This window comes from Lathamus discolor, chromosome 18 (genome assembly GCF_037157495.1).
Source record: "Lathamus discolor isolate bLatDis1 chromosome 18, bLatDis1.hap1, whole genome shotgun sequence".
Lineage (NCBI taxonomy): Eukaryota > Metazoa > Chordata > Aves > Psittaciformes > Psittacidae > Lathamus > Lathamus discolor.
In genome coordinates this window covers 6,032,710-6,060,102 of record NC_088901.1, presented here as the reverse complement: position 1 = coordinate 6,060,102, position 27,393 = coordinate 6,032,710, and the positions used below count along the sequence as shown (strand labels likewise).

The 27,393-nt window shown below is 49.7% G+C and overlaps 3 protein-coding genes across 14 annotated transcripts in view; all 3 read left to right on the top strand.

Moving 5' to 3' along the window:
* Positions 1 to 1,231: 1,231 nt before the first annotated feature.
* On the top strand, positions 1,232 to 9,002 carry RCAN3 (RCAN family member 3). 6 transcript variants are annotated; one of them, XM_065697742.1, is made up of 5 exons: positions 1,232 to 1,414; positions 4,686 to 4,927; positions 5,782 to 5,955; positions 6,311 to 6,482; positions 6,910 to 9,002. In XM_065697742.1, the coding sequence occupies exons 2-5, from the start codon at positions 4,733 to 4,735 to the stop codon at positions 7,116 to 7,118; spliced, it is 750 nt and encodes a 249-aa protein (XP_065553814.1). In that variant the 5' UTR covers positions 1,232 to 1,414; positions 4,686 to 4,732; the 3' UTR covers positions 7,119 to 9,002. The 6 variants fall into 6 exon arrangements, with proteins under 6 accessions (XP_065553814.1, XP_065553812.1, XP_065553809.1 ...); XM_065697740.1 differs by having other exon boundaries at positions 4,683 to 4,927; XM_065697737.1 differs by lacking the exon at positions 1,232 to 1,414 and adding an exon at positions 1,507 to 1,681.
* Positions 9,003 to 12,607: 3,605 nt separating this feature from the next.
* Positions 12,608 to 22,946, top strand: NCMAP (non-compact myelin associated protein). Of its 3 annotated transcripts, XM_065697760.1 has the most exons (5): positions 13,277 to 13,642; positions 20,121 to 20,262; positions 20,811 to 20,905; positions 21,034 to 21,118; positions 21,597 to 22,946. In XM_065697760.1, the coding sequence occupies exons 3-5, from the start codon at positions 20,821 to 20,823 to the stop codon at positions 21,736 to 21,738; spliced, it is 312 nt and encodes a 103-aa protein (XP_065553832.1). In that variant the 5' UTR covers positions 13,277 to 13,642; positions 20,121 to 20,262; positions 20,811 to 20,820; the 3' UTR covers positions 21,739 to 22,946. The 3 variants fall into 3 exon arrangements, with proteins under 3 accessions (XP_065553833.1, XP_065553832.1, XP_065553831.1); XM_065697761.1 differs by lacking the exons at positions 13,277 to 13,642; positions 20,121 to 20,262 and adding an exon at positions 12,608 to 12,639; XM_065697759.1 differs by lacking the exon at positions 20,121 to 20,262 and having other exon boundaries at positions 13,279 to 13,642.
* Positions 22,947 to 24,911: 1,965 nt separating this feature from the next.
* Positions 24,912 to 27,393, top strand: part of SRRM1 (serine and arginine repetitive matrix 1) — a 16,592-nt gene continuing 14,110 nt past the window's right edge. For all 5 annotated transcript variants that reach the window (XM_065697639.1, XM_065697638.1, XM_065697636.1 and 2 more), the window contains exon 1: positions 24,912 to 25,011. In XM_065697639.1, coding sequence (XP_065553711.1) covers positions 24,991 to 25,011 — 21 coding nt within the window. In that variant the 5' untranslated portion in view covers positions 24,912 to 24,990. The remainder of the gene's footprint in view (positions 25,012 to 27,393) is intronic.

The window sequence follows — 27,393 nt, the reverse complement described above, 5'->3', positions numbered from 1 at the left end:
ATTTCTTAATGCCATTAAGAGGCACAGGCACTCATAAATTTAGAATTCTGGCAGTGTAGCTTAATTGAATGCTTGCAACCTAATTTACTGCTCACCATATGGGTTTTAGTCCAGGGGGATAAGCAGAAGATAACCCTCAGGATACTCTTCATTAAATGTATCCCTTGGGGTCCCAAACCACATATGGGGAAAAAAAAAAGAGCAGCCTTATCTGCTTTGGTGCTAAAGCTGTTCCTCAGAGAAATGCCTGGACACGAGAATTAAAACGCTGACTAGTGCATGCCTGAGCCCCAGAGTCTTGGATAAATGTGGTAATGCTTTGTTAACATACATTGCTTAAGGGTTGGTGTGTGGTGTCAGACAACTGCATCAACTGCTAATATAAAGAGGTGGCAATCACGCCAGATGTCGGGAGCATTACAACAGTGAGGTATCATTACAAAAGACAGCATACTTAGCATGCCCCTGAAAAGGACACACATGTTGGCAATTTGTGGTATTAAAGCAGAATATATTGCTGGCCAGGCAGGTAGAACATGGTATTGAATTAATAAAGCATGTGACTGCAGAAAGGCAAGGCTGAGGTTATTTGTGACTAATCAACTGCTGCCTAAATTAGCACTGCATCTAAACTGCTGAATCCAATGTCTGGACAAGTGAGGCTGACCTTACCTTTCCAGAAGTGAATTCTGCGGTGCTCTTACAGGTTGTCTTAAAGGTTTGCACTGTGTACAAACTACTTACAAGCCTAATGAAGTACTTGTTACTGTCTGCCTTTTTTCTGTACCTCAGCTTTAGAAGTTTCAGTATTGATGTCAAAAATCCTGCCTGTCTTCAGGCTTTCCAAGTAAGGACAAAGCTGCTGAACTAAGTATTTGTGTCGGTGAAATTCATGAGTTCTGCGTGCTTTTTGTGGAAAATGGAATACGACCGGAAAAAGGACGTTGGTCTGTGTTGTCTTTAGATGTAAAACGTACGTGAGCATTCATTCACCACACCGTGCAGACGCCCACCGTCTCGGGCCATCGATGGGTTAAGCCATGATTTACTGACAGACACAAGCTCTCACTGTTCATCCGAGCGCGTCCCCCGGCCGAGGCCGACCGCAAAGCGAGGCCCATTCCCTGCGGTGCCATCCGGGAGCACGCACCCGCCCTTCGCAGCCCCCGTCCCCCGGTGGGAGGTCCCGCGTCCTCCTCCCTGGCTTCGGCCTTTCCGGTCCCCCCAGGTCCCGCCGGGACGCTCCTGGCAGCTCCCAGCGCGTTTCCAGGCTGTTACCAGGACAAGGCCCCTGTCCTCCACACCGGGCTCTGCAGCCCCGGAGCCCACCGGACGCCGCTCCCAGGGCACCCCGATCTCCCGAGGCGCTGCGAGCCGCTGCTCCGGGCCAAGCACGCAGTCCCCGCCCCGCTCGGTACGTGTGAACCCCACCGGTCCCCCCGAGCGCTTGCGAGCCCATTGCTGAGGGGAGCCCCGCCGGCCGCCATGCGCCTCACCGGGCCGGCGCATGCGTGGAGCCGCCCGCTCCATCCGGGTCGCAGCCACCACACGCGCGTACACCCCGCGCCCCCCCCCTCGGCTCCCGGGGGCGCGTCCTCGCCGCTCCCCTCCCGCAGCCGCTTCCGCGCGCGGCCGCCGGCGGGGAGTGCGCGCTCCCGCCGGGATCCCGCCGAGGAGCACGGTGAGAGCCGCGCGCCCCCGCGGCCGCCCTCCCTCCTTCCCCCGGGGCCCGGCCCGGCCGTGGTTCGCTGAGCGCCGAGCACCGGGAGGGTCGGTGCGGGCGCGGCGAGGCCTGGCCGGGCCCGTCCCGCGGTGCCGCCGCTGCCCGTGTTCTGCTCGGTAGGGCCGGCGGAGGGGGCACGGGTCCGCCCGTTCAAGCGCCAGCCCCGGGGGGGGTCTTTGCCTCCACGCCCTGTTCAGCGCCCGTGTGGGTCGGGTCCGTGTCCGTGTCCGTGCCCGTGTCCGTGTCCGTGTCCGTGCCCGTGCCCGTCGCCTGCCCAGGGCCGCTCGCGGGGAGCCCTGTGCTCGTTGGCAGCGCCGAGCCCCGGCTCATGAGCTGGGCAGGGCGGGTTTGTGCCTGTGTAGGAATTGCGCGCTCCTGGGTCTTGTACTGCGGGGTTCGGGTTGCGGCCCGGTTCTCGGTGGGATGCGGGGACGGAGCTGCGGGTGCCCAGGGAGCGGAGCCCCGCGGCAGCGCTGGCTGTGCCGGTGGGGCCGGAGCTGCCGGTGGCGGAAGCTGCAGCGCCGGTTCGCCTGCATTTCGGAAGATGGTCAGCTCCGTGTGCAGCTGAGGAGTTTGCTTGTTTCGGAGGGAGCTGTCGCCTGGTGTTTAAGGGGTGCGCAAGTATTGACTCGCGGAAGAAAGGAGTTAAAGGTCTTATCCCAGTGGCTTTAGTTCTTGGACTCCTTTTAGTGCTGTTGTGTGTGGCCTTTTAAAATTTAAAAGGGTATTGTCCGTTGTCTACACAATTTGCTTATCATTTCGAATTCGTTTTCACACTTAATATTACTGCAATAATTAGCCGGTTGCAATGAACAACTAGCACTTGTATTTTCATATCAGGCATAGATAGGGACTGCTCACCTTTCCAAGGAGGTAAGTGAAGTAATTCCCTTCTTGCCTAGGGGAAAGGGAAGCAGGGCAGCTTGGCTGTTGCACTGATAATCGCTCCAGCCCAGAAATGCCTGGAGTATTTCTCCCTCTGATTGCGATGCTTTCTAATAATTGCACAATGAAATGGTTCTACCTAATTGTTAATATCTCACTTCTCACAGTGCTGTTCTAATAGTAATTCTTAATTGACATCCAGATATCAGTCTTATCTGTCTCACCCTGATTTCAGGGATGTTCTTGCATTGCTCAGTGTTCTGATACTGATGTGGATGAGGTCAGAAAAACAAGTAATCAGTGGAAAAAAACCCCGGAATTAACCACGGAGTTTTATGATTAAAGAAAAAATATAACTGTGATGTGTTGTTATTTTCAATACATAATTGAAGTAGCTTTTGTAGTCCGTGCTTTCCAGAGAAGCTTTCCAGATCGTGCTTGTGTATTAGCAAGAATTGGCACAGAAATGACACAGAACTGTTTATCTTGTTGATGAAATGTTTCCTTAACTTTGACTAAGATTGCTCCTATTGAATTGCTTTCCCTGCAGACTGGTTGCAGGAATTCAAGGCAATAACTGCATTGCCTTCTGCAGGGTAATGGTGTACAAGTTTCTACTCTTGTTCTCTAAAGGAACGAGATGGTAATTCAATTTTTGCTACTAGTTGAGAAAAAATGTAATCTCCTTCATGGCCCTGGGGAGGTTTGAGCTGCCCCAGCTCTCCAGCAGCGTTTACATGCATCATTTGAGAGCCACTGCCTTTTTACAGAGCAGAAAATACCTTCCAGTGAAACGTTTTGTTGCTGTATTTAATATTACGTGAACTCATGTGTAACGAAACCTGAAGCCAGTGAAGCTGTTTGCTGTGTGCAGAGCTGAATGTTTTGTGCCTAGACAGGTTTGTGTGCTTTCCATTAAGGATTCTTAAACTTCCTTACAAATCTGTAGAGCATCTCTTCTGTGCAATATTGCATCCTGATGCAGGGATTGATGCAGGGTTTGATGTTTCATCATACCATTAATTGCTGTTGAGCAAAAGGCAGTATTTTCCTCATATCAAAAAGCAGTTTTTTCCTTAAAAAGCAGTATTTTCCTCATATCAAAAAGCAGTATTTTCCTCATACCAAAAAGCAGTGTTTTCCTCATATCAGGGGTGTTTACTCTGTAAAAGGTTTACAGGGAAGATCTTTTGTGGTGAGCAGAGACAGGCCTAAAGAGGGTCACCAGGGCTGTCGCTTCATGTCTCAGCGCTGAGAAACTGTCTCGGTGCTCTGCTTTAATCTTGTGCATTTTGAGGGCAGGATACACGGGTTGACAGTGGCAGTTGTCGATTGCCTGTTCCACATGGATCTGGGTGAAATGTGGGGCCTGCAGGTTTAATTTCTTTAATGTTAAGATGCTGACAAGACAGTTTCACTTCTGTCTGTAGCCCCATTTATGCACTATGAAAATCAGTAACCTTGCAGCCATCGCTTCGTCTCTGTCTGCTTCACAGGTTACTTGGATCATTTAATGTTTTATAAATTAAATTGTGAAAGAAGCCAGATCTTGACTTTTTTTCTTGTTGTTGCCTTTTTTCCCTTTTTTCTCCCCATCCTGTCTCACAGCATGGGGTATCCCGGGGTATCTGAGCTCCTGGCATTTGTTTGCAACATTTCAGTTGCTTGTTATTGATCCCTCTCCAATCCCTAAGCTGATTTGGCAAAGACCTTGTAACTGTATTGTGTACCTGGCTGCCATTCTTGCCTTTTACTGCTCCAGTTTTTATATATTTTCACCTTTTCATGTAGAAAATTGCCTCCTTCTGTTATACCAGAGGTGGAAATAACATGATGTTTTTGTTTCAAAATACAAAATAGCATTTGCAGAGTTCTAACCCCTCCTCATGCTGGAATTTTGAACTTCATTTTAATTCCCTGAATTACTTTAACCAAATTTGGCAGAAGAAGGAAGAACTGGGAGTCCATTGTGTCCCGTCCCCCCCCATGCATTCTTTATGTCTCTAAGTTGGTGTCTTAGAGAGTGTTTTCTATTGCTCTTCACATTCTGGTTTGGGTTTCTGTTTTGAAATAGCAGACCCCTATTAGAAACTGGAACATAAAGAAGAGTTCTTTGGGTGAAGGATGCTCAGAGATACTATGAAGTCCTGGAGTGACAGCCAGTCAGACCTCTATAGCAGCGACCAAGAAGAGGAAGAACAGATGATTTTTGGAGAAAATGAAGATGATTTGGAAGAGATGATGGATTTAAGTGACTTGCCTACCTCACTCTTTGCTTGCAGTGTTCATGAAGCTGTGTTTGAGGTACAGGAAGAAAAGGTAAGGTAGAGAGTGGTGTAGTATTTTAAGTATAGATACAACTATTGAACATTCTTGTCTGGGTTTTCAGTGCATGTTATAATTGGGGTGGAAAAAACAACCCAAAGTATTTACTTGGTAAGCTCAGATGGGACTGTATCACAAAGAGCAGATCATACTGCACTTTGCTGGCATTTGCAATTGTTAATAGATACACAGTGCTTTTCCCATGAAAAGCTCTTCTGATTTCCCCCCCCCCCCTTTATCCAAGGGCAGATTTGTATAAAATCTAAAAGCAAATTTAAATTTTTTGTTTTTTTTTTTTTTCTTTCAAGGCAGGGATTCTGTTAAAAGCATTCTGAACCTGCAGGATGTCTGTTCTGACTTGAGCACCTTAAAAGGGCCTTAGAAATGAAAATCTTTGGCCTGCTAGCATCTGTAGTCAGTGAAATCTGTACTTTCCCATTGCTTCCAAGAGCATCAGGAATAATTATGCACACTGCATAAGTGAGGGAATGCAGGAGGGACCGACAGGAAAGCTTTGCTCTGGGGCTTCGGTTCCAGCACTTACTGTGCAAGTACCAGCGGTTTTGTTGGCATCTGCACTTCTGAGCAGCCTTCGCTAGGTGTCAGCTTGTGTATGGGGAGTCTTACAGGCTCCTTCACATCAATTCAGGTTTAAATAGGGAGACAAAGCAGTGCTACCCTGGGTGCAGGTTTGCAAGTCGGGGTAACGGAGGGAAGTGTGGAATGTGCAGGTTTAGGCGAGTAAAGAAATGAATGGGATTTGGGAGAAGAAAGTGAAAGGAAAATATGTTTTCATTGAGTGAAAATGTTCGTTTTGTGTTTGGAGAATCTTTGTACTTCATCTATAGGAAAGATTTGAAGGACTTTTCACAGTCTACGATAATCAAGTTACATTCCAGTTGTTTAAAAGCTTTAGAAGAGTAAGGATAAACTTCAGCAACCCAGAGGCAGCAGCAAGAGCACGGATAGAGCTGCATGAAACAGACTTCAGTGGAAAAAAGCTGAAGCTGTACTTTGCACAGGTATTGTGGAGCACCAAGATGTTGCATGTGTTCCTGTTTCTTCTTTATTCCATGTTTTCCCATGAATTTCATATGTGATAAGTATCTGAAGTTACCTTCAACCTCGTTCTTCTACACCGAGATGTGTTACTTTCATTGCTTTAGGGGATAAATTTGCTTTTCAGCTTGGGCTTACAGGGTTGTACTTGGTATGTAGCAGTCACACAAACCCCTGTCTCCCATAGATAAACAGAAATGTGCTGAAAGAAGATAGGTGGGTCCAATGATCTCTTTTTAATAGGTGCTTTGAGGGCATGTTCTTTGGGGTTAGCAGCATTTGTCATCCTATGCTGTATCCCGTGGCTTTTGTCTTCAGGTACAGGTATCCAGTGAAATAGGTGACAAGTCCTACCTCCTTCCTCCACAACCTGTTAAACAGTTCCTGATATCCCCACCTGCATCTCCACCAGTTGGATGGAAACAGAGTGAAGATGCAACTCCCCTGATAAACTATGACTTGCTTTGTGCTGTCTCCAAGCTGGGACCAGGTAGGAATATTTACCTGCTTTTGCTGGATTACTTAACTTCAAAAATAGTGACCAAGGGAGTTTCTCTACTTTCCTGTGAGAAGAAACTGGGTCTCTCATGATGTTCTTACTTGAATGAAATGATCCATCACTTTTTTTTCCCTTAATTCATTGATGGATTGAAAGTACAGCACAGGACTGGGTTGTGTGGTACCAGCTCCATTGCATCCATGTGTTGAATTTTGTCATGGTCTCAGTATTAAATAACAAACAAGAAGAAGAATGAAATATTTAACAGATCTGATGAAGTTGAGCAAATTAAAGATGAGATGGGAATAAATGAGTATTTGGATGTGTTACTGCAAATACTAAGGACTTTGGGGATAAAATGGCTTAGGCCTTTTCCTTGGGGATTTTCTTAGCATGATTTTTGTTTGCTGCTCTTCAGGGGAAAAGTACGAGCTTCATGCAGGAACAGAATCAACTCCCAGTGTAGTTGTCCATGTCTGTGAAAGTGAAACAGAAGAGGAAGATGAAATTAAGAATCCCAAACAGAAGATCATGCAGACAAGGCGTCCAGAGCCACCCGCAACAATACTGAGTGAACCTAAAGCATTTGATTGTACTCTGGAGGTAGGGGGTACTATGCACTGTTAAATTGTGTGATGCTCAAGGTAGTATCAAAAATCAGACACTTACTGAGTACATGTGTTGATGTCTGTGCTGCTGCTATATGTTATGTATAGCGACAACAGATTTTACTTGTAGTTGTATCTCATGTTCAAGATTTTGGATGCCAATGCTCTGACAAGCACTTTAATTTTAGGGACTAGTCCCCCAACTGTAGCAAATCCACCTGACTTGAAATAGTGAAAAATAGGAAGTCTGGTTGTGTGTTGTTTTGTTTTTAAGATGTTACCCTTTTCTTTATATTGTACAGTGTGATGTACCAAGTGCTGAAAATATCTATCTCACTGTCACAATTGGATTCCAGGAAGTTCTGCTCTGTACTGGTACAACAGCTTCCAGTCGATATAGTGTTAAATGCAAATGAAATGTACTCTTTTATGCTAAAATTCCTTCCCAGGTAGTAATCTGAGGTGGAGATTGATCTTTGCCTTTCTCAAAAATGCCAAGTATGTGTTTTTAATTTGACATGAGGCACAAATACATGTATGGAAATAAATTCAAGTAGTTTTGCTAACTACACAGAGAAGAATATGGGAGGAAGAAGCACAGATGGGTGGAAAGTATCGCCAGTGCTGCTGCTGCTGCCAGGTACGATGGTTTGCACTGACATCTGAGGAGTGAATGACGATACATGGACAGAAATGTGGATCCAGCTGTTGAATGTGTTGTCTCTGATCCTTTCTGAAAACATGGTAACATTTGTTCTCTACAGTCCCTAGAGGTGGCCTACATTTATAAGTAAATCCAGTGACTGTTGTGTTGTGACTAAGTTAGGAAATAAAACATCTAGGGTTAATTTTTTAACTTGTTCTAAACGTTTTCAGTCTGTTTTGTATGTTTTCAGACAATCAGTTGCCTGGCTTAGGCAGTTTTTATGCAGTTTCTGCCCTCGTTTGCTGTTTTTCATTCAGGCTTTTTCTGTGTGGCATCCTGTCTGTCTGACCGAGCATCTGCTGCTCTTTTGAGACCAGGGTGCATCTTTTAAATACAGATCTTTAATTTTGTGATCTTGTGTTTTAGTAGGAGGAAGATGGGCCTCAGTATAATGACACAGGCTCCTATGCTTTATGCTATTTTATAACCAACCTTTTTTAGTCTAGACAGATTCTTTTTTCTATTTAAAAGTGAATAAAGTCATTTGTGAATAAACCAGGCTGCTGATATTCATACAGAGAGAAATCATTCACAAATCGGCCCTTTTCGAATCCATTTTAGTGTGTTTCAAGTCTCCATGGTGTGCTTATTGACTTTGTTGTCACTTGATTGGTGGTGGAGAGGAAGAGGAATGGTCAGGAATATGCGTGGGCTGGGAGTTTTCAACTTTGTATTGTGCCGGCTCATGATCCGTTACTGCCACCAGCTTCCAGCTGCAAATTGGGATCCTGCAGGCAGGTCCTTGTGCCAGAGGCAGGAATAGTAGATATTAAAAAGGTAGGAAAATGGGTCTTGCTCATCTTGCCTTCATAGGCATGGTATTTATGTATATCTTCAGGTATTAAAGTCACTCAAAGTACAACTTCTTTGTCTCACTGTTCCATGTTACTTAAAAAACCACCCCAAATTCAACCAAAAAGCTTGCATTGTCCATCAGGCTTGTGTATTTCTAAGGTTCCAGAAGTCCATCTGTATTTTCTGTGGTGTTTATATTTTGTTAGTTGTTTAATTTCTACCCCGCTGTAGAAGTTGCTGTGAGTAGGAATAAGTGGAAACCCTTCAGAAACAGTTTTGTAAGGCAAACCATCAAGCAAGCGATGTTGTCAATGTATCTTGTGTAAGATGTGTAACAACTTGCATTCCAACATCTTTCATTGTGTAAAGACACTTACAATAAAAACAATGCAGTGCCATTCACATCTGGTTTTTAACTGTATTTCATATTGGACCAAGTTGGATATCGGGGTCGATAATGGTATTGATCAGAAGTGTAAGACATCGGCTTGTTGCTCTGCCTCTGCTTCTGCCGCGCTCCTCTTGCACGGGCAGATTTGAGCAGCATTTTCTGTGCTGGCCAGCAGAGGGGGGGCTGTGTGCTCCTCTCCTCAGACACTGGTGCGGTACAAGTGAATTACAATTAAAATGCTACAAAATCCCATTCCTTTCCTGTATGGAAGCTGTGCCTGGTTTCCGTGGCGGGGCTGAGGGGCCCATTGTGCAGATATAACGGGAGACTTTGGCAGAGCTGGAGCAGGAGGCACTCACAGGAGGGAATTAGGTGGCTGCTCCCAGCAAGTGCTGACAGGGGTGGGCAAGGAGGAGAAGCAGAGGCCTCACAGGGAGGGAGCTGTAATTCAGCCGTGGGCCCATATCAGAAGTGATTCTGCTCTGCTTTCACGCTCTGTCGTCTCCAGGATGACAAAGCCTTCCTCATGAGATGAATGACGTGCAGGTTGGCTTTCTTTACTCCGTGGGGTGATTGGGTAGCAACCACCAAACCTTTTCTCATCGCCCCTGACCTGCTGTTAACCTGCTGGTTTTAGAAGCAGGCTTGCACAGAGGCACCACTCAGCCCTTGCTGAGCTTGCACTTCGCATAAATAAATACCGTAAATTCCTCTAAAGCATTCTTCTTGGGAAGCAGCTGTAGAAATGAATGGGCTTGTCCTTGGGCAGGCTGCCTGTGTGCTCTGGAGAGGAAGCTGCCAGGGATGCTTTGGTTTTCTTTTGTAACAGCTATGAATGGGCCCTGGTTTTGCATCCCTGTGCTTACTGCTGCTCATTCTATTCCTACCTTGTTACTGAACTGCTTCCCCCCAGAAAGACCTCATGCTTAAAATGTCTCTTGCTTAATTTATTCCCTGAGGGGTTATATTTCCATTTCTGGCTGGTTTGGGGTTACTGATCTTTTCTTAGCCCAGAACAGAAGATTGTCTTAGGAATCTTACCAGTTTCTGTTTACTTGCTCTGCTGAATGTGTAGAACTCACTGGGGGGTTCATGGTCCAGCTTTGAATGTGGAAAGAGACCACAGCCAAGCCTCACTCCCTCGCAGAAAGATGCAGAGCTATTTCCTTTGCTAAAGCAAACAGGAGACACACACACACCTGGCTGGATCTGGGAGTCCTTGTTCCTGTGTGGCTCACACAGCACCCGCCATGCATCCACCTGGGACTTCTCCATTCTGCATTTGAAGGTCAGCCCGAGCTGGCCGGTGACGCTGAAGTCAGTGGGAGTGAGCTGTGGTCCCTGACACCCCAGAGGAGCTGGTGCTTCTGCAGCTGTTAACCTTCATTCTGAGCAAGATAAAACACTGTTTCTGGTGTAGCTATTGACAGAGCTGAAATCTGAGTGAGGCGACTACAGGCTGTCTCCCAGCATCAGTCCTATAGCTTGAGGAAGGCCTGCACAGCATCTGTTGGGCTGTCTCCGTACCCTTCACCTGAAGATCAGGGCTAGAGACATCACGTTGGTATTGTGGTACCCACCTTGATGGACACACACATGGCTGTGTATGTATTTCATCTTGTGCTTTGGTTGTTTCTGTTTTACCTTTCAGTTGTACCTGTGCCACGTCACCCTAGAAAACGCACAGTATGTTAAATGTTAACTAATGTGTTAAAATCCTCTTCTGCACCAGGTCTCTTCTGTTTTAACACGTTGGCGTGTTCAGGCTTGTAGATGGGAATGTTTGATTTCCTTGGTGAAGCAAATGAATTCCAACTACGGTATCAGCAGAAACCTGGGTGTCAGCAGGACTAGGGCGAGGCGGGGGAAAGGGACTCCTGGGCATCTGTTACTCTGCTGCGTCACACACAGAATCGGTTGGGTTTATACTTTATCCTTTTGGCTCTAGCCAATGACTATGTTCCTGTTTGAGTAACATGACACAGCAAGCACGGATGAGGGGTGCAGTCGGGCTTAGATGTGTCCTTCCATGGGGCAGCCACCTCAGCAGTGCAGTTCAGATCCATCCCTTGCAGCTACAGAACTTGGGACCCAGTAAGAATTTCTACTCGGTTGTGGTGTCTGTAATAACGTCTGTTCTTCCTTGTTTTCTTACCAGGACAGCTCTGTTCTCTACCCTTCTAATTGCAGCCAAATTGCAAATTTAATCACTGGTGCTGTGAACTGGCCTTATGAGCCTGGAGGTGTAAGCTGGATCCATAAATTCAGTGACACATTATTAGCTTATGTCGCTTCTTTATGGTTTTTTGTAAGGCTGCAAAGTGGACCTGTAGTTTTTCATTGAGAGTTTGGTGTCTTTTGGTACTCACTGACTTCTCTGGGATCGTTCTCGAACATCCCAGTATCCCATTTGGTGCTCTACAAATGGGATGAGATCAGGATTGGTGGCTGGTGACCTGTAAACTACGTAACTGATGTTGACAGCAGGGCTTTATACACACCAAAGTATAAACCCAGTGTATGGCTGTAGCTAATAGAATAGAGCCTGTAACTTAAGAACATGGTGAGGGACTTCTTCCAGAGCAAGCACCAGGGAAGTCACAGCCTCGCCCCCCCTTTGCACACATGCTTTGAAAGAGCCCATTTACTTTTACTGAGCTTTTACTTGGCTTTGCTGTCGCTGTTCACACCCCTTCACAAGCATTGTACCAGAGATGGCACTTACTAAATGAAAGTGGGTTTTCTGGCACGTTGTGATGCCTGCAAACCATCGCGGTGGGGTTTTACAGCAGCTTTTCTAGGCTCTGTCAAGGCAGCCAGCAGCTCCCTGAGGAGCAGGGCTGGGCACCAGCCGAGCTGCTGGGGAAGCCCAGCCTCTGGGGCCTCCGGGTGAGCCCATAAATGCTGTGACCTGGCCCTGCCCCACAGTGCTGTGCTGGGAATCTGCCAAGTAGTTTGGGATCCAGCTGTGCCTTACGCCACATCCAGACATAGGAGGTCTGCTCTGGTTTCGCCCTGGAGGACAGAACAGGGGGTCTGCAGAGCTCACCCTGTACCCCAGTGCTCTGGTTTCCACAACAAAGACAGCAGGAATTTGGTGAAAATACAGAACTTTGTCCTCTTTCCACATTAACAGGGATGATGGGCAGTCACTGGGGCTGATGGCATTCACTGGGGCTGATGGGCAGTCTCTGGGGCTGATGGCATTCACTGGGGCTGATGGCAGTCACTGGGGCTGATGGGCAGTCACTGGGGCTGATGGCAGTCTCTGGGGCTGATGGCATTCACTGGGGCTGATGGCATTCACTGGGGCTGATGGGCCGCCACGGGGGCTGATGGCATTCACTGGGGCTGATGGGCCGCCACTGGGGCTGGTGTCTCCTCTCTTGCGCTACTAGAATGAAATCAGAGCTATTACTGTTATTAGGAACTAAGATGTAACTATTTGTTCCTTTCCTAAGTCATGAGTGCCCGCTGTTGAAAGCAGCCCCTTTGTTCTGCGCAGGGATACAGCCCAGGGGAGGTGTGCAGCCAGGTACCACTCCTGTGCCCAGAAAAGAGCCTCGTGTTCCTTCTTGTTTATGCAGGCTGAGGCAGTCATTGCAAAGGAACCAACCGAGCTGCATCTGTTCCTTGGAAAACCGAGTGGTGAGTAATCCTTCCCGAGATTCACTCGTGGTTGTAAGGAGCTGGGATACCTGAGCGGGGTTTGGTGGGATGGAGGCAAAAGGGTTTAGCTGGAAGTGACCAATGTGGAGTTCTGTAGCTGTGCAAACAAAAATGCATTTGCCTGAAACTCTGAGCTCTTAAACTCTGATGAGAAAACCGTTGTGGGTTTGTTCTGTGGGGTTCAACCTGGGGCTCGGCATAGATCATTGTGAACACCGGAGCGGAACAAGGCCCGTGTTAGGAAAGCACAAATGTTTCTTTAGGAGGTGAGGATGTCCAGGACCATGCTGTGATTCTGTGCTAAAGCCGGCTGAGCGCAGGCTCGCGGCCAGGGGCTCCTGCCCTCTGAGATCCTGCTGACGGTACCCGTCAGTACACAACCCCTGCCCGTCCTTGGGACGGGTGTGTTCGGGGAGCTCCCCCCGCAGTCCCTGAAGCCCTTTGTGCATTGGGGTGCCCTCGGGCTGGGGGCGGCGGGTCCGCACCGGCTCCGCGAGGGGCTGAAGCGCCGCGGTACCGGGAGCGGGGACCCGGGGCGGGGGTGGGGGGGCTCGGCCGGGCTTGGGCTCCGCGCTCTGCTCCTCCCGCAGCTCCTCCCCTGGAGCCGGGGCAGCCCCGCACCTGCGGCGGAACGGGACGAGCCGGGCCGGGCGGGAGGCGGAGCCGCCGCTCTCGGTGCCGGTGCCGGCGGAGCTCCTGCGAGCGCCCGCCCGGGGTCACGGCGGGTTTGAGGCTGGCGGTGACCGCAGCAGGGACCGTGCGCGCCCGGGGCTCTGCCCTCGCTCCGCTGAGCCGGCGCTGCCGCCGCTCTCGTTGACACCCTCAGTGCTGAGGTCCCGGCGCTGACCCGCGGAGCTGTTTGCGCCCACAGCACGGAGCTGCTGCGCGGGGAAGGAGCCGCTCTCGCCCCGGCTGCGCCCTCTCCTCGCTGTGGATATGAGCCTCTCGTCAGGATTTATTCAGCCCCAGCACCATAAATAAGGTTCTGTTGCTTTGGTTTTTGCTGGGGGGTGGGTGTGCCTTTGCCGTATTTCGTTTTACTCCGCGGCCAGACTAAGGTTTAACAGGAAAAGAACTAGAAAGCTCGGAGCGTTGTGTTAGTTCCCTGAGTGTCTGAGCGTGGAACAGAGCTTCGCTGCTTTCCTTGTTGGGAACATGCTGAAGTCGCTGACAGGGTCGACCTGTGATCCCTGGGTTATCACAGTGAGGAATGTACCGAGTGCCGCAGGACTGCCCCGCTGAAGGAAGCGTAGGATGTCAGCAGGCACCCCACTAACGCGTGCTGCTGGATGGAGGGTTCGGGCTGGGGACAAAGCGCAGCCACCGGTGGCTTCGTGGCCCCGCCGGAGCTCTTGGCTGGCTGCAGCTGGGGCCGCCGGGTTTGGGCACCGTGTGCTGGCTGAGGGCTCGGGGCGTTCTGGGGCAGCACAGGGTGCCTGAGGTCCTGTCTGCCATGTGTTCAGCTCCAGTGTTCCTGCAGGAGGGGGACATCCCCATGGGTGCAGCGGGGCTGCCAGCACCGCGTGTGCAGGGCTTTAGGAGCCTGCGAAGCGGAAGGAGCTGTTTTCCCCATTGCACACGGAATTCCCTCTGTATTTTTCAATGCAGAAAAAGCGGGGGGATCCGAAACCTGCAGAGGCTCTTGGAGCAGCGCTGAGATCTGCGTTTTCCTGGTACATGAGCAGCTGCAGCTGCAGCAGACCCAGCCCAGGAGCTGGGGAGCACCTTGTGCCGCAGAGGACACAGCCATAAAGGCCAGCCCGCAGCTGGCAGCAGGCTTGGCTCCTTTGTTGGCAGTAGTTCATGAGGGTTTCCTGCCCAGCCCTGCTCCTACCTGTCTGCTGCTACTGAAAGCGTGACTTGTATTCGTTACGCTAAATGCCTTTTCTTACGGCCCTAATAGTGGATCAGTGCGGATTTGGTGCACAAAGGAACTGGAGGAGTCTGTGAGCGATGCCCCACTCTGGTCTCAGATCAGCAGTTACTGGGGTAAATCCAGGGGCGCCGAGCACCCTGCGGGTGCTGGCGTCTGCTCACAAGGGTCACCCCTGTGTGGGGTTCTCACACCCTTGTGCCAGGCTGGGACCAGCGTAGCTGAGGAGCTGGGAGAGGCTGAGCTGGGCTGTTGCTGGGCATGAGGGAAAGGGAAGAGATGTGGTGGGGACGATTGTGCTGCTCGCACTGAGTCACAAGCATGGGGAAACGCAGCTGAAACCTACAGTGTGTTAGGCCCTTGAAGGCTTCTGAGCCTGTGATGGAAGCCTCAGAACTCACCTAGCACGGAAGCAAGGGTATTCATCCCTCGAAAAGAACACCCTCAGCCAGTGAACAGGAGCGGTCGATTCACACCCCATGGTTTGTGCTCATAAATGCAGAGAGCTCTGCTATGAAAGGCAGCTCAGGTGAGAACTCATTCCAGGCTGGTCTGGGTCCCAGTGTGAGCCATGGGTGTTTGCTCTGTGCCATGGGGATCTCAGTGTAAGGTATTCCAGGAGAAGCTGTTGCCATCTCCCTGGCTCAGCCGGATGCAATGGGAAGTGCCTGAAGGCACATCTGGGATCCTCTTCCTCCCTGGGCTGGTTCCTGGCATCTGCGCACCATTGGGTAAGGGATTGCCCTCAGGCAGCGAAGGGTTCAGAGAGCAGAAGGGACTGGTGAGGGAGGCGTGAGATGGTATCGCAACTGGGAGAAGTGGTTTCCTACTCTGGGAAGCCAGTCCTGGTTTGGGCAAATCATTCACAAATGATACTGGACTTCAGCCATGGATTGGCTTGGCTGGGAAGGAAGGTGGAGGATAGGCTACAGATTTCAACCCGTTTGGCTTGTGTGTCTCTCTTTTGATTGCTGTTGTCCTGGTTTGCTCCAGGCAGCTCCTTTTTCCTTCTCTTGTCACAGGTGCTGTTTCAGCAGTCGGTTTGAAGGCGAGCTTCCCATAGGTCTGGCCAAAGGAGCTGGTTTTGCTGGGTTTTCCCTCTTCCCTCTGGGCTATGCCTGTCATGGGAGCTCAATCCACAGCCCCTCTGAGCAGCCCTGGGGGCCACAGCTGAGCTCTGGGCTCCAGCAGCGTGGTGGGGTTTGTCCATTCCAGTTCAAACCCTGGTTCTGACATAACATTTACAAGGCTTCTAATCCAAGTGTGCCTGAGATCCTGGCTTGGAACCAGTGGGAAAACACCTCTGGCTTGTTTTGCTTCCGTGCGCTGTCTGCAGAGGCAGCCCTGCCCTGCAGGATCCACAGTGGTTTTATGGTGTGGATGCACTTTGCTGATCATGGTGGAGCTGCTGGAGCTGCTGTGAATAAGTGCATTCACACAGAGGGAGAGGAGGGGTGTGGGGGGCCCAGTGTTTTAAGGCAAAAAGTTGGAACTGGGAACTCTGCAGTTCCCAGCCCAGTTTAGACCTTGCTCCTGGGCAAGCTTCTGACAAAGCCTCTCTGGTTCATGCTTGTGGGCATGGCTTTCGAAGCGAGAGCATTCCTTTCTGGGGACCTGCCTTCACTGCCCCAGTCCTCATCGTCTGTGTGAGCTGGGGCGTCCCAGCCCCTCAGTGTACAAGCCAGGTACAATTACTGCTGTTTGTTCTTGGTGCTGCTACTGCGCAGCGCAGTCGCCTGCAGCTTGTGTAACTGTCTTGGCAAGGAAAGGAAACGCTTTTAATCTGTGTTTTAACATCACCTGAACCTGGAGAGCTCCTGTGAGGACCTGAGACAAACGCTCACACACAGGTGCTGGTCCGAGCTGGGGACACGTAGAACACAGGCTCCACAGAGAGCCGGGAGTTTGCCTCAGGCCATGGCTGTGCCTCAGCTCCCATTAGCCGTTTGAACTTGGGTGGTTTTTTTCCTCCTTCTTCCCTCTTTTGAGCCTCACAAGGTAAATTCAGGCACATTCCGGTCTCACTGCAGCACTGGGTTTATTGCTTCTGAAATTACAGCTTGCCTCTACCCCCGGCGATGTTCCCTGTTCCCATGGCTCGTGATGCTGCTGGAAGCACGTGGCTGCGTGGCCATGAGGCTGTTTGGACCCATGACTACGGGTTATGGGGAGCTGAAGCCGAGTTGGTGACTCTCCAACGTGAAGCTGTTTCCCTCCCATGCTGTGCCATGGATGCCCGGTTGATTCCCTCAGTGCTGGAAGCAGCCAGGCACAATGAAACACACAGGTTCAAAGCACACGACAGCGGGAATCTGGCTGCAAAGACAGGGAATGTCAGCGAGGCAGGAGTGGAGCTGAAACACCATCCACTGCCTGGGGCAGATCCCAGGCCAGGTCCTTGTGCTTGGGCTCAGTTACTTGTAGGAAGGGAGAAAAGCTCTGGACTTAATTAGAAGGATTAACTCCTTCCTCTTGGGATGGAAGTGAGTTTGCTGCTTAGGCTGATGTGTGAGCTGAGCTGGACCTCAAACAGTGTGCGCTGGACCTCAGGCAGACAGGCCTTAGCACAGAGCTCCTGTGGAGGGTGGATGTGGATGACGGTAGCTGACTCCTCAGCCTCTTCTTTCCCAGATAAAGGATGAGAATGGGTCTGTGGTGTGGAATTCTTGCAAGAGAACAAATCTGAGATTCAGTCACCTGCCAGGACACCTACCGCTCTTGTTGTAGAAGTCCTTTCCCCTTATTTAACAGGACCCAGCTGCCTCATGGGCTTCTTCAGTAACATTTTGGCATTTGTTTATTGGAATGAGTGCTTTATACCTCTGACAATTTGCCCCTCCTCACATAGCTCCAGCACCCTGGTAGTGTTCATGTGAACTCAGCTCTCGGTGGCCTTTTGATTGTGTAAGATGGTTTTCACATGGCACTTGTTCATTTACATCTGCAAGAGGACCTGAGGGAACAAATTCCAGTCTATTTCTAAATATCCCAGACAAAATTCCCTTTCCTAGCCAGTATACTGAGACAGAAACCCAGGAGTCAAGCAACCCAGAGCTGGGTTTGGTTGTCTCATTCCTCAGTGGGTTTTATGATTTAAGACCAGCCCTGTTGACATTGTTGGGAAGGGGATGAAGCCCCAGCATGGCAGAGCTGGCAGCCAGTGCTCTTCCTTAGACCTGGGTGAGTGAGGAGAGAAAAATCACCTTCGTTTTCAGCCTGTGTTTTGCCACACTACACAAAGAAAACACCGCCTATGCAGCAGAGCAGTTGAAAGGGTGAATGAATTCTCTAATGAAGCTTCTGGGATAAACCCCGTGTATATTCCTGCTGGGAAACAGCAGCTGATTTGTGTAGTTTAAAGCCTGCACACAGCTCGATGCAGACCCCTCTTCCAAGGTGGCAAAGCACTGGTGCCTCTTCCTGCCCAGCACCTGCCTCCTGCAGGGAGTTGGCTCCCAAAGTCCTGCTCTCCTGGAAAAACCTCAGTCCAAAGGCTCTGTTCCCCATCTCCCCTCTCCTGTAACTGCAGGAGCTGCTTGACAGACAAGCTCTGATCCATGTGAGTGAGCGCGGGCAGGGCAGGTGCAAGGTGTATCAATGGGGGCATTGCTGCTGCTTGCCAAAACAACCTCTCGTGGATCTGCCCGGGTGTTTGGAATGGAAACATGCCCAAAGCTTCACTTTATGGAAACATTTCCAGCTCCATAACATGGGAATGTGCCCCCAGCCCTGAGAGCTGTGGGTGAGCTGGAGGCCCTCAGCCCCCCCTGGCCAATGTGTGCCGGGGAGTGTGTGCCATGTGTCAGAGAGGAAGAATGTTGTGTGGTTGCTGTACCAAAGTCCATCTCTGCTCCCCTGCTCTACAGCTTTTAGTGACCACCCCTGATTTCCTAAATGCTTTTCTAAGCCAAGGATCCAGCTGGGAATACCCTGAACTTGGGGGGGGTTCCCAGGGGTGGGCCCTTGAGTTGCACAGTGTGGGCATGGCCAGGCGTGATCCGGATGGTTGGGAGGGGAGTGGAACTGAGACTGGCTGTAGGTAAAGGGGGAACCTGCGCCTCCCAGCCCAGCCTGAGACACAGACCTTGGACCTCTTGACTTGCTGCACAGCGCGGAAAAACCAAAGATTTGATTCATTCTCCAAGCTACATCCTGGATTTGTTACACCCTGCCCGATAAATTCATCCTTTTTGTAACGCGCGGTTTCACTGACAACAAGAATTCTTCAGTTAGAGGTGTGACTCAGGCACAAATAGCTCAATAGCTCATTACCAAAGTGGTTTGAACCAGATGGTTGTAGGTATGAGTACGACCTGGCTTAATACTGAAATATTCAGCCTTATTTGTTTGGGGGTTTTATTCTAATAGGCAGAGGAGGAGAAAAACCCTTCTGTAACTCCGGAATTTGTGCTCTTCTAGTCAGGAGCAACAAAGTAAAAGCTGGACGTGGCTTTTTCTGTATTATGCCCATTGTCAAAACACTTGCTCAGGTTTCCCCAGCCTGCAGCAGGATGGAGCCTCTTCAGCCTCCTCTTGTCAGTGGTACAACCTGCACCGAGTGGATGGGTGGGAAGCAGACGGATGCCCAGGTTCCTCCAAGGCGTGTGTGAATCCTTCTGCTGTTCTATAATAAAGGCAAACTCTAAAGACAAAATAGTTCTTTCAGCGTGGACAGATCTACAACTACAGATGATGATCATGTTGCTGGATTAACTTGGCCTTGGCTAGACAAAGGAACCATTCAGCCAGGGGAGAATGACCCAGTTACAGGCTCGAAACAGAGTTATTTTTGTTTTTTTAGATTAAAAGAAAAAACTGGAACCTTTTTAACTTCAGGGGATCAAAGTATTTGATGAAGGGACCTTGCAATTCTGATCCTCCCTACCCAGGCAGGCGCTGACCCCTGTCCCTTCCTGCTGGTTACTGACCTCTCTCGTTCCTCATCTCTCTCCGAGGAGCCTCCCAAGTACGCACCGTGCGTTGACTCAGCCTCCCCACCCAGAAACAACCTTGCCTGTCAGGAGCACTCAGAGCTGTGTCCTGCTTCCCTCCCAGACCTGCAACCTGCCACGACCTGGGATTTGTTTGATGGATGCTGCTTTGCAGAAACCTTTAGGAAAACCTCAAGGAGGGGGAAAGGAAGGGGAGAGAAGGAAAAGCACCTTTCAAATTTCCTATTCTTTTTATTACTGACTGATTTCTGTCCACTTAATAATTTTCTGGCTATTGTATCTCTTGTGCTGTGTAAAATTAAAGCCACTAAGTACATGCCACAGATCCCCAGTATCCCAATGGAGCGTAACAGAGCAGGGCAGAGTCCTGCACCATCTGAAATGAGGAACCTCAATTCCAGTATCAGGTGCTAAAGAGTAATTTCGATGGGGAGTTTGAGTGCATTAGCTCTCTGAAGTTGGGAGCTGAAATGGTTTCAGAGGTTTGTTTGAAGTGGTATCACACCCTTCTCAGGCTGAAGGGAGGCTTTTAATGGCTCAGGTTACTAGTCACGTTTAGAAAACATTTGGAAAACGCTTATAAAATCAGCAAACACACTCTGCTCCTTTCTAGAGCTGCAGTTTTTCCTCCACAGATGCAGGAGCAGACGTGGGTTCAGCCTTGGGCACTTGCCCTCTTCCAGTAACAGACTGGGGTGACACTGGCACGAGTGAAGCGCTGGTTAAACTTGCATCAGCTTTCCATCATAGTCACACTGCAATCGTTTCCTGTCATGGGTCAGTGTTGTTTGTCGTGTAACTTTTAGAACTTCCAGTTAGGGGTTAAATGGTTTTTCTTCTTCATGTTAGATGCATGAAGCTACTTAATTCTATTCTATAAAGGAGTTTTTAATCCTTGAAGTGCAGGCTTCCTTACTTAAAGACATGTTACTGAATACTGAATTCTTCACGCTGACTTGCACAGTGATTTGAATCTCAACTTGAAATGATAATCTGAAATCCTAAAGCATTTAACATACGTATTTATCCAAAGGTTGTGTAACAGCAATAATATGTAGATAACAATGCATAATTGAGTTTGTATCTTATTTTAGCCTACTAATTCCAAGCAGTGTGTGCTTTAAGGCAAATCCAGACTAGGTTGTAGCAAAGCCACCACTGATTTCAGCAGAGCCAGATTTTCACCTCTTAAGGAAATCTGAAGAATCCCAGTCCAGTGAATGTGCACTTAGTGGCCATGAATCTTTGATGGAGTGTTGCCTAATTATCACTGTCAAATGTTGGTTAATGTTTTATGAACTCACTCTTCTTTTTCCCGCCTGCAGCTGACTCAAGATGACGACAGCTGCACCACTGGTCAATAACACCCAGCTCTCGGTAAACGTGACCACAAAGTCTCAAGAACAAAGTCTCTATCAAAGTAAGAAAAGCACTGGGGAGGTGGCTGTGTTTGCTTTATTTTAAGTGGACCTTGAACTTCGCAAACTTCAAACCGTACAATGACAACTTTGTACATAAGGCTTCTTTCCCTTTCTGCTTCCCTGCCAGGCTCTGGAGCCATAGTTGCTGCCATCGTAGTAGGAGTGATTATAATTTTTACGGTGGTTCTGCTCATACTGAAAACATACAACAGGTATGTGCCAAGCTCTGTACCTCACTAAGGTGAGAAAGGATGAAACAAGGTCACTGCTGAATGTGCTTTCACCTAAGGGACCATTTCAGTATTGGTTGCTGCAAGTTTCCAGGAGATGCTAAGCTAACTTGACTGAAATCCCTGACTCTCCCTGCAGCTGTTCAGTGAATGAAGTGTTGGGAAGCAGGAGGAGATTTGTGATGGAGGATGTTGTATGGAAACTGTTCCTAGAGGTCCCTGTTGACACAAGGGAGCATTCTGGTGTGCATCGTGGTTGCCAGAGGAGCTTGATTTTGCACTTTTCAGGGTGCTGGGTTACATTTATATGCTCTGGGAGCCCTGACTTGCCATTCAGTATCTTTGGGATGAAATCCTGTCTTTTATTGACTTTTAAGAAGCTGTTTGATGTAACTTCCTTCCGCAGCAGTCTTCCCAAGACTTACCAGCTCTAGTGACCATTTCATTTTTGCCTTTACAGACGCATGAGAGTGAAACGGGAGCTGGAGCCCAAACCCACGAAAGCAGCAATGCCACCTGCATTAGGGCAGCCCAGCCACAGCCTGCCTCAGCATCCCACAGTGACCTTCATACCTGTGGATATCCACATGCAGAACAGGTAACTGGGAACACTCATCCTCCCTGTGAGAGCAGAGTGGTGGAATTCTTATTACGTGAATCTGGGACTCCTCAACAAAGTGAATCTGCATTTGGAGCTGTTACTCTTGTCTACGGATTGTAATTAATCCCACTTCCTGCCCTTGGGAGGAGAAATAAAGGGCCTGGATGGTTTCCCTGTGACTGAAATCAAGTGGTGGAGGCATGTGAATCACCAGCAACACAGCTAGCTGCCTCACAGAGCTCTGGGCATGAGGGACCAAACATACTGAGCCTGCCTGCAGGAGGAGAAGATGATCGCTCGTCTTCTGTGGAGCTTTTTGTGTGTTACAAAGACTGATGATAAATGGGAAGAAACCTTTGGACATGAACCTGGGTTAGTTGATTTATGTGAAGTGGGTTTGTAGCCTCGGTTATACATGATGGATGGTACAGGAAGTATCAAACCTGTATTTATCCTTACTCACCTTCTGTTTTTCTAACACCACGTATATATGGTTTGACATAAAAAAGGGACTTTTTATTTTCAAGTATTTAAAACCATTTCTCTGCTGTTAGTAACCTCTCCCTTTCCAAATGGACTCGGTGTCTCAGTGTTTCCACTCTCACACCAGGAATTGCTTTTGGTTCACTATCAAATGTTTTGTTGTACACAAACCCTTTAACTGGAGAAGTGAACACAGAAAGGGAGCGAAAGCACCAAGGCTTCATCTGCACAACTCGTATCCTGTTCTCCAACACAGACCAGGCTTGAACTATTTTTAGGTATTTTTTTTTTCCTAGAAAATAACTGCCAGTGATGTTGTTTTGCAAGTGTGATGACTGTGGGTGTGCAGTAATGCAACAAAGACATTCCCAAGGACCTTCACAGCCCACAGAGTGCCAACACACAGCAGCATTGTCAGATGTGGAGTGGCGATGGTCCCAAGCAGCCCTGAAACGCTGACAGGACAGGCAGGGAGGACTGGGAAGAAGCTGAAGTGGGGCATTTTACCTCTTTCTGGGAAGCTGTAGAGAAAGGAGTGACCATTTTCTAACAGAATGTATCCCCAAGAGCTTCCAACGTGAGGCTGACCTCGAACAGGTCATTTTTACTAACCAGTGGTTTTGTGCAGAAACTGAATTCGATTACTTTGCTTTTTGTTTTTGGTATGAAACTGGAGCACAGTTTGAATTCCAAACTAAATATTAAGACAGCTGTTTGTTGTAAATATTTCACTTGTCCTAGTTCTCTAACTTGGAGTTGGCCTCCTCTTTCTGTTTCTGGGCGGCTGAGGATGTTGCCTGAGCATGTTTCACTTATCAAAGTCAAGATCTTCAGGAAACATAAGCCCCATCTTAGAGGTATTTTTTACGTTACCAGCCAGAGCTACTTCTAGCAAATTTTGGTTCCATTGACAGAATTTAAGCACAGTGAAGCTCACTTTTTGCTTCACTGCAGCAGAATATGCAGTGCTACAGCAATTCTGGACTGGTAGGATTACTTGTGATAATAATAATTGGCAACATTACTGCTTTGGCCACACTAGGGCGGCTCAATCTGAACAACTCAAAGTGTGCTGTTTTACCAGTGAAATTTGCCTCATCCTGGCACAGCCAGGGAGGCCCCACGGATCCATCCTCACTCCTGCCAGCAAAACCCAGAGCTTTGCTGACCAGGCAAAATCACCTTCTTAAGAAACAGAACTCACTCTGTTCCCACTGCGCTGCCACTTAATGCTTGTGCAGCTTGTTGTGGATTGAACAGCTTTCCAGGCACGGTCCCACACCATCCTTGTCCTGCAGTAGTAACTGTTCCAGCGCCAATTCCACCTGCCCTGTCCGGTTACCCAGCTCCCACTTTCAAACCTGCCCTGAGTTGCTATCAGGTAAACCTGCTGCTTAGAAAATCCCAACAAGCTAACAAAGCACCTGAAAGCTGATACCAAATTGGTCTATTAGAGACATCCAAGACTCTGGAAGCCTTGGGAGAGAATAGGCAAAGCAAGTGGAATGCTCACTTGTGATTCACACAAACTCACTAGACATGGTCCACAAAGCCCTGCAAACTAATGCAAAGCTGGTCAGAGGCACCAAAGCACCCTTCTGCTTGGCAGTGTAGTGACATGTTCTTGGCAGTCCTGGGGTATAGTTTGGACTTCATCTTAGAGTTCTTTTCCAACCGAGTTGATTCTATGATACACAGGCTTTCTAGATCCTTCCTGTGTTCTCTGGTCAAGTATGTCTCTTTACAACACCCCGGCTGGGCTGTATTCAGCAGTGACAATGGGCACAATTGGGCATATAAATAATGACTGCACGTTTTCCTAAGGGCATAGTCGGGAGTTGTCTGTGCTGGGTCGTGCAAGAATCAGTGTGGCTTTTCTTCATTCTTTCCACCTGGCAGTCCTCCCGCAGGCCCGCACAATTCCCTCACCCAAGCCCACGGGTGAAGCGCTCCCACCTCTCGCTGCTGCTGTCCCCACCCGAGCTCCGGCCGCTGCGCTGGGCCGAGCCCGCAGCTCCACCTCGCGTCCGCTCCGGCTGCCGCTCGCCTCGCCCTGCAGTCCCCCGGGTCCCGCTCTGGGCGGACGGGCTCGGTGCTCTCCGGCTCTTCCCCGGCTCACGAGCAGTTGAGTTTCCTGGAGCCGTGGTGCGGCACCACCGAGCGCGGCCAGAGCCGTGTGCTGTTAAACCTCACTTCATAGCGAGACACCCAGTGTTTCCTCTCTAATTATAGCTTGTTTCACATAGCCCCCCACCCCGGGCCGTCACTGTGGATAAACCCTCATTAACTCACTGTTAATTACTTATTTAACCCGCGCAGGGGCACCCGCCGCACGCGCTACCTCATACACCGCCCCCCCGCTTTTCCCTGCACTTACTCTCTGCGCGTGCGCCACCGGCGGCAAGGTCACCTGACCCGCGGAGCGCGCGCGCGCGCGCCCAGGACCGGCAACATCTCGCGAGAGGAAGGCCCGCCTCCCCGCCTCCCCGCCTCCCGCCCCGCGCGCCGCGGAAGGACGTCTCGCAACCACCCCTTCACCCCGGCGGAACGTCGCTCTTTCCGATTGGCCTCCCGCCGCGCGAAGGCCGGCCCTCCGCGGCAGTGGGAACCAATCGGGAGGCGCGGAGAGGCGCTGCGGAGCGCCCGGCCCCGCCCCCTCGGTTTCCTCCTCCCCTCCCTCCCAGAGCGCCGAGCGTGCGTAGGGGCGTGCTGCGCGCGGGGCACGCCGGGACGTGCAGCGCGCGCGGCCGGAGGAGGCGGAGGAGGCAAGATGGACGCGGGGTTCTTCCGCGTAAGTGCCGGCCCCGGGGCGGGCGGGGAGCGGTGGGGTCGGCCCCGCTGGGGGATGTGCGGCGGAGCCGGCCGGACCGCTGCAGGCCTGGCCGCCGCGGGCGAAGCCGCAGGCGCCGCGCTCCGCCGAGGAGCGGAGCCGTGCCCCCGCCCTGCGCAGGCTCCTGTGAGGAGCCGCCGCGAAGAAAATGGCGGCGGGAGGAGGCCGGGGCGGCCTGGCCCAGCCGCGGAGTTGCGGGAACCGGCAGAAGGGGGACTCAGCGCCGCAGGCCGCGCTCGCTGCCGCGGGCGGCTGCTCTGTCCGCGGCGGGGACACCTGCGCCCGTAGCGCGGCCTCTGCCGAGGGCCCCGGCGCGGCCTGGCACCGCCGGTTCCTGCGCTGGGCCCCAGGGCGGCGACCCCGCGGGAGGAATAGGGGTTCCTGCGGCCGCGGGGCTGGCCGGGGCCGGTGTGTGCCGCAGTCCGGGCGCAGCGTGACGGCCCTGGGCGGCGGTGGGAAGCCAGACCGGGGGGGGGGGGGCGAAGCAAACCCGCGTTTGCAGTGAAATGCACTTTGGTGTCCCCGTTCCGAGCAAATAAACCAAACTGTCCTTGGTTTAGAGCGGAGCTTTAACTGACACGAAGGTTATATGTATTCAAAGCAAAAAGAGGTTGTGCTTTATCTTAGGCTGGTATTTATTTTCTTTTATAATAATTTTTTTTTCTTTTCTTACAGCTCTGCTGTATTTCCTGCAGAGACTCTTAACCCGTAGCCTGCCCAGGGTATCTTTCTTTTCAGCCTTTTATTCCATTAATAGAATGAACCAATTTTGGGGGTTTCTTGAGTTTTTTAAGAAACAATTTAATGTTGCAAGATTCAGTCACCTGTTCAGCCCCATTTTTGTATTTTTCTTGGAGCTGGGGTGCTTTTGAGACATGAGGGCACACAGAACCCTTCACTTAATTCCATTTTCTGTTAATGCATAGAAAAAAATCACTGAGTTAAATCTACAGTTGTTCTGTCTAATGCAATTGTGAAAGAGTGTACAGGTGAAGTAGTTGTAATTGATGGCAGAATGAATGGGACCATAAATACAGTGTTTGAAATCGAATATTTTTTTTACCTGGCCTGTGGAAGGTGACTGTATAAAACCAATGATATGGCCTTGACCGGGGGCTGTAAGCAGTGTCTTGGTCTGGGTTCAGGAGAAACCCAGGTTCCTGTGGGAACTGCAGAAGTGCAGCAGAGCAGCAGTTTGGACTCACCTTATCAAGTAAACTGCTCTTAATTCTTTCAGGTCTTCACACTGCTGTAAAGTGGTCAGTGCAGACAGCTATGACTTTGCCTTGAAATGCCTGTGATAGAGTGCTCTGCCTCTTGTTTGGTTCCCCTTCCTGCTTGCCAAGTGTTGTAAGTGGGCTGAAGGAAAACTTCAGTCCTTTCAGTTTCATTTCTGGGTTGTAAAAGAGAAGTAAAGAAATAAAATACATTAAATTGCTGAGTGCTGTGACAAGTATTGTGTGCGTGTTGCTGCTGTGTAAGCCACACAGCAGACTGCAAGTATTATAAAGAGTTTTAAACAGACTTAATCCTGGTAAGTGCCTGTGCCACACTCAGTCTTTAGGATTCCTGTGTTCCAGAACAGCAAACAGGAGTGTTAATAGCTTGTTCACTTTCAGCATCTGATGACTTTGTAGCATGTGACATTGATAATGCAAGGTGCTTTTGATCCAGGCAAGTGGTCGGCTTACCTTAGGATTTGAGGCTTTCCTTACAGTCTTTTGGTTCCTCAGCAGCTTATAGTATTGCTGGTACTCAACCCCTTCTTCCATGCACAGGAAATTGCAGGTATTAAATTCCAGTGTTTTCCATCAGCCAGGTTGGTTTCCTGGATAAACTTCACATGAAGTGTGAACTGTGCCTTTGTTCTGAGCCATTAACAGGTCATTGGGATCTGGATGCTGTTCTTCACATCCTCCTCTTCATGTGTGCTTCTGTTTACTTCTGTGCAAGAACTGGACTTTCTTGCCTTTCAGTTCCAGATGAATTAACCTATAGTTTCTGCTCATGAAAGTGGAACCAGTTGGTGAACTTTTAACAGAGTATGATCAATAAAGCAGCATTCTTTGTACTCTTGTGGCTTTGTGTTGGCTGATTCGCTGCAGAGAGATTGACCCAAAGGTTTCGTAGATGTCACTGTAAACAATGTGACATTTTTGTTCTTGGACAGAGGAAAAAGAGCTTAGTCCTATTGTGAATTCCAGGCTAAGTCCTTTCCATAGCAGTTTGATACTACTGTACTTTTAAATATGTAAGTAGTAACCCAGGGAGATTATATAGTAAGGAGTCACTGTGGAGCTTGGGAGCCTGCTTCTGCCTGAATTTTCCGATGGTAGATGAAGA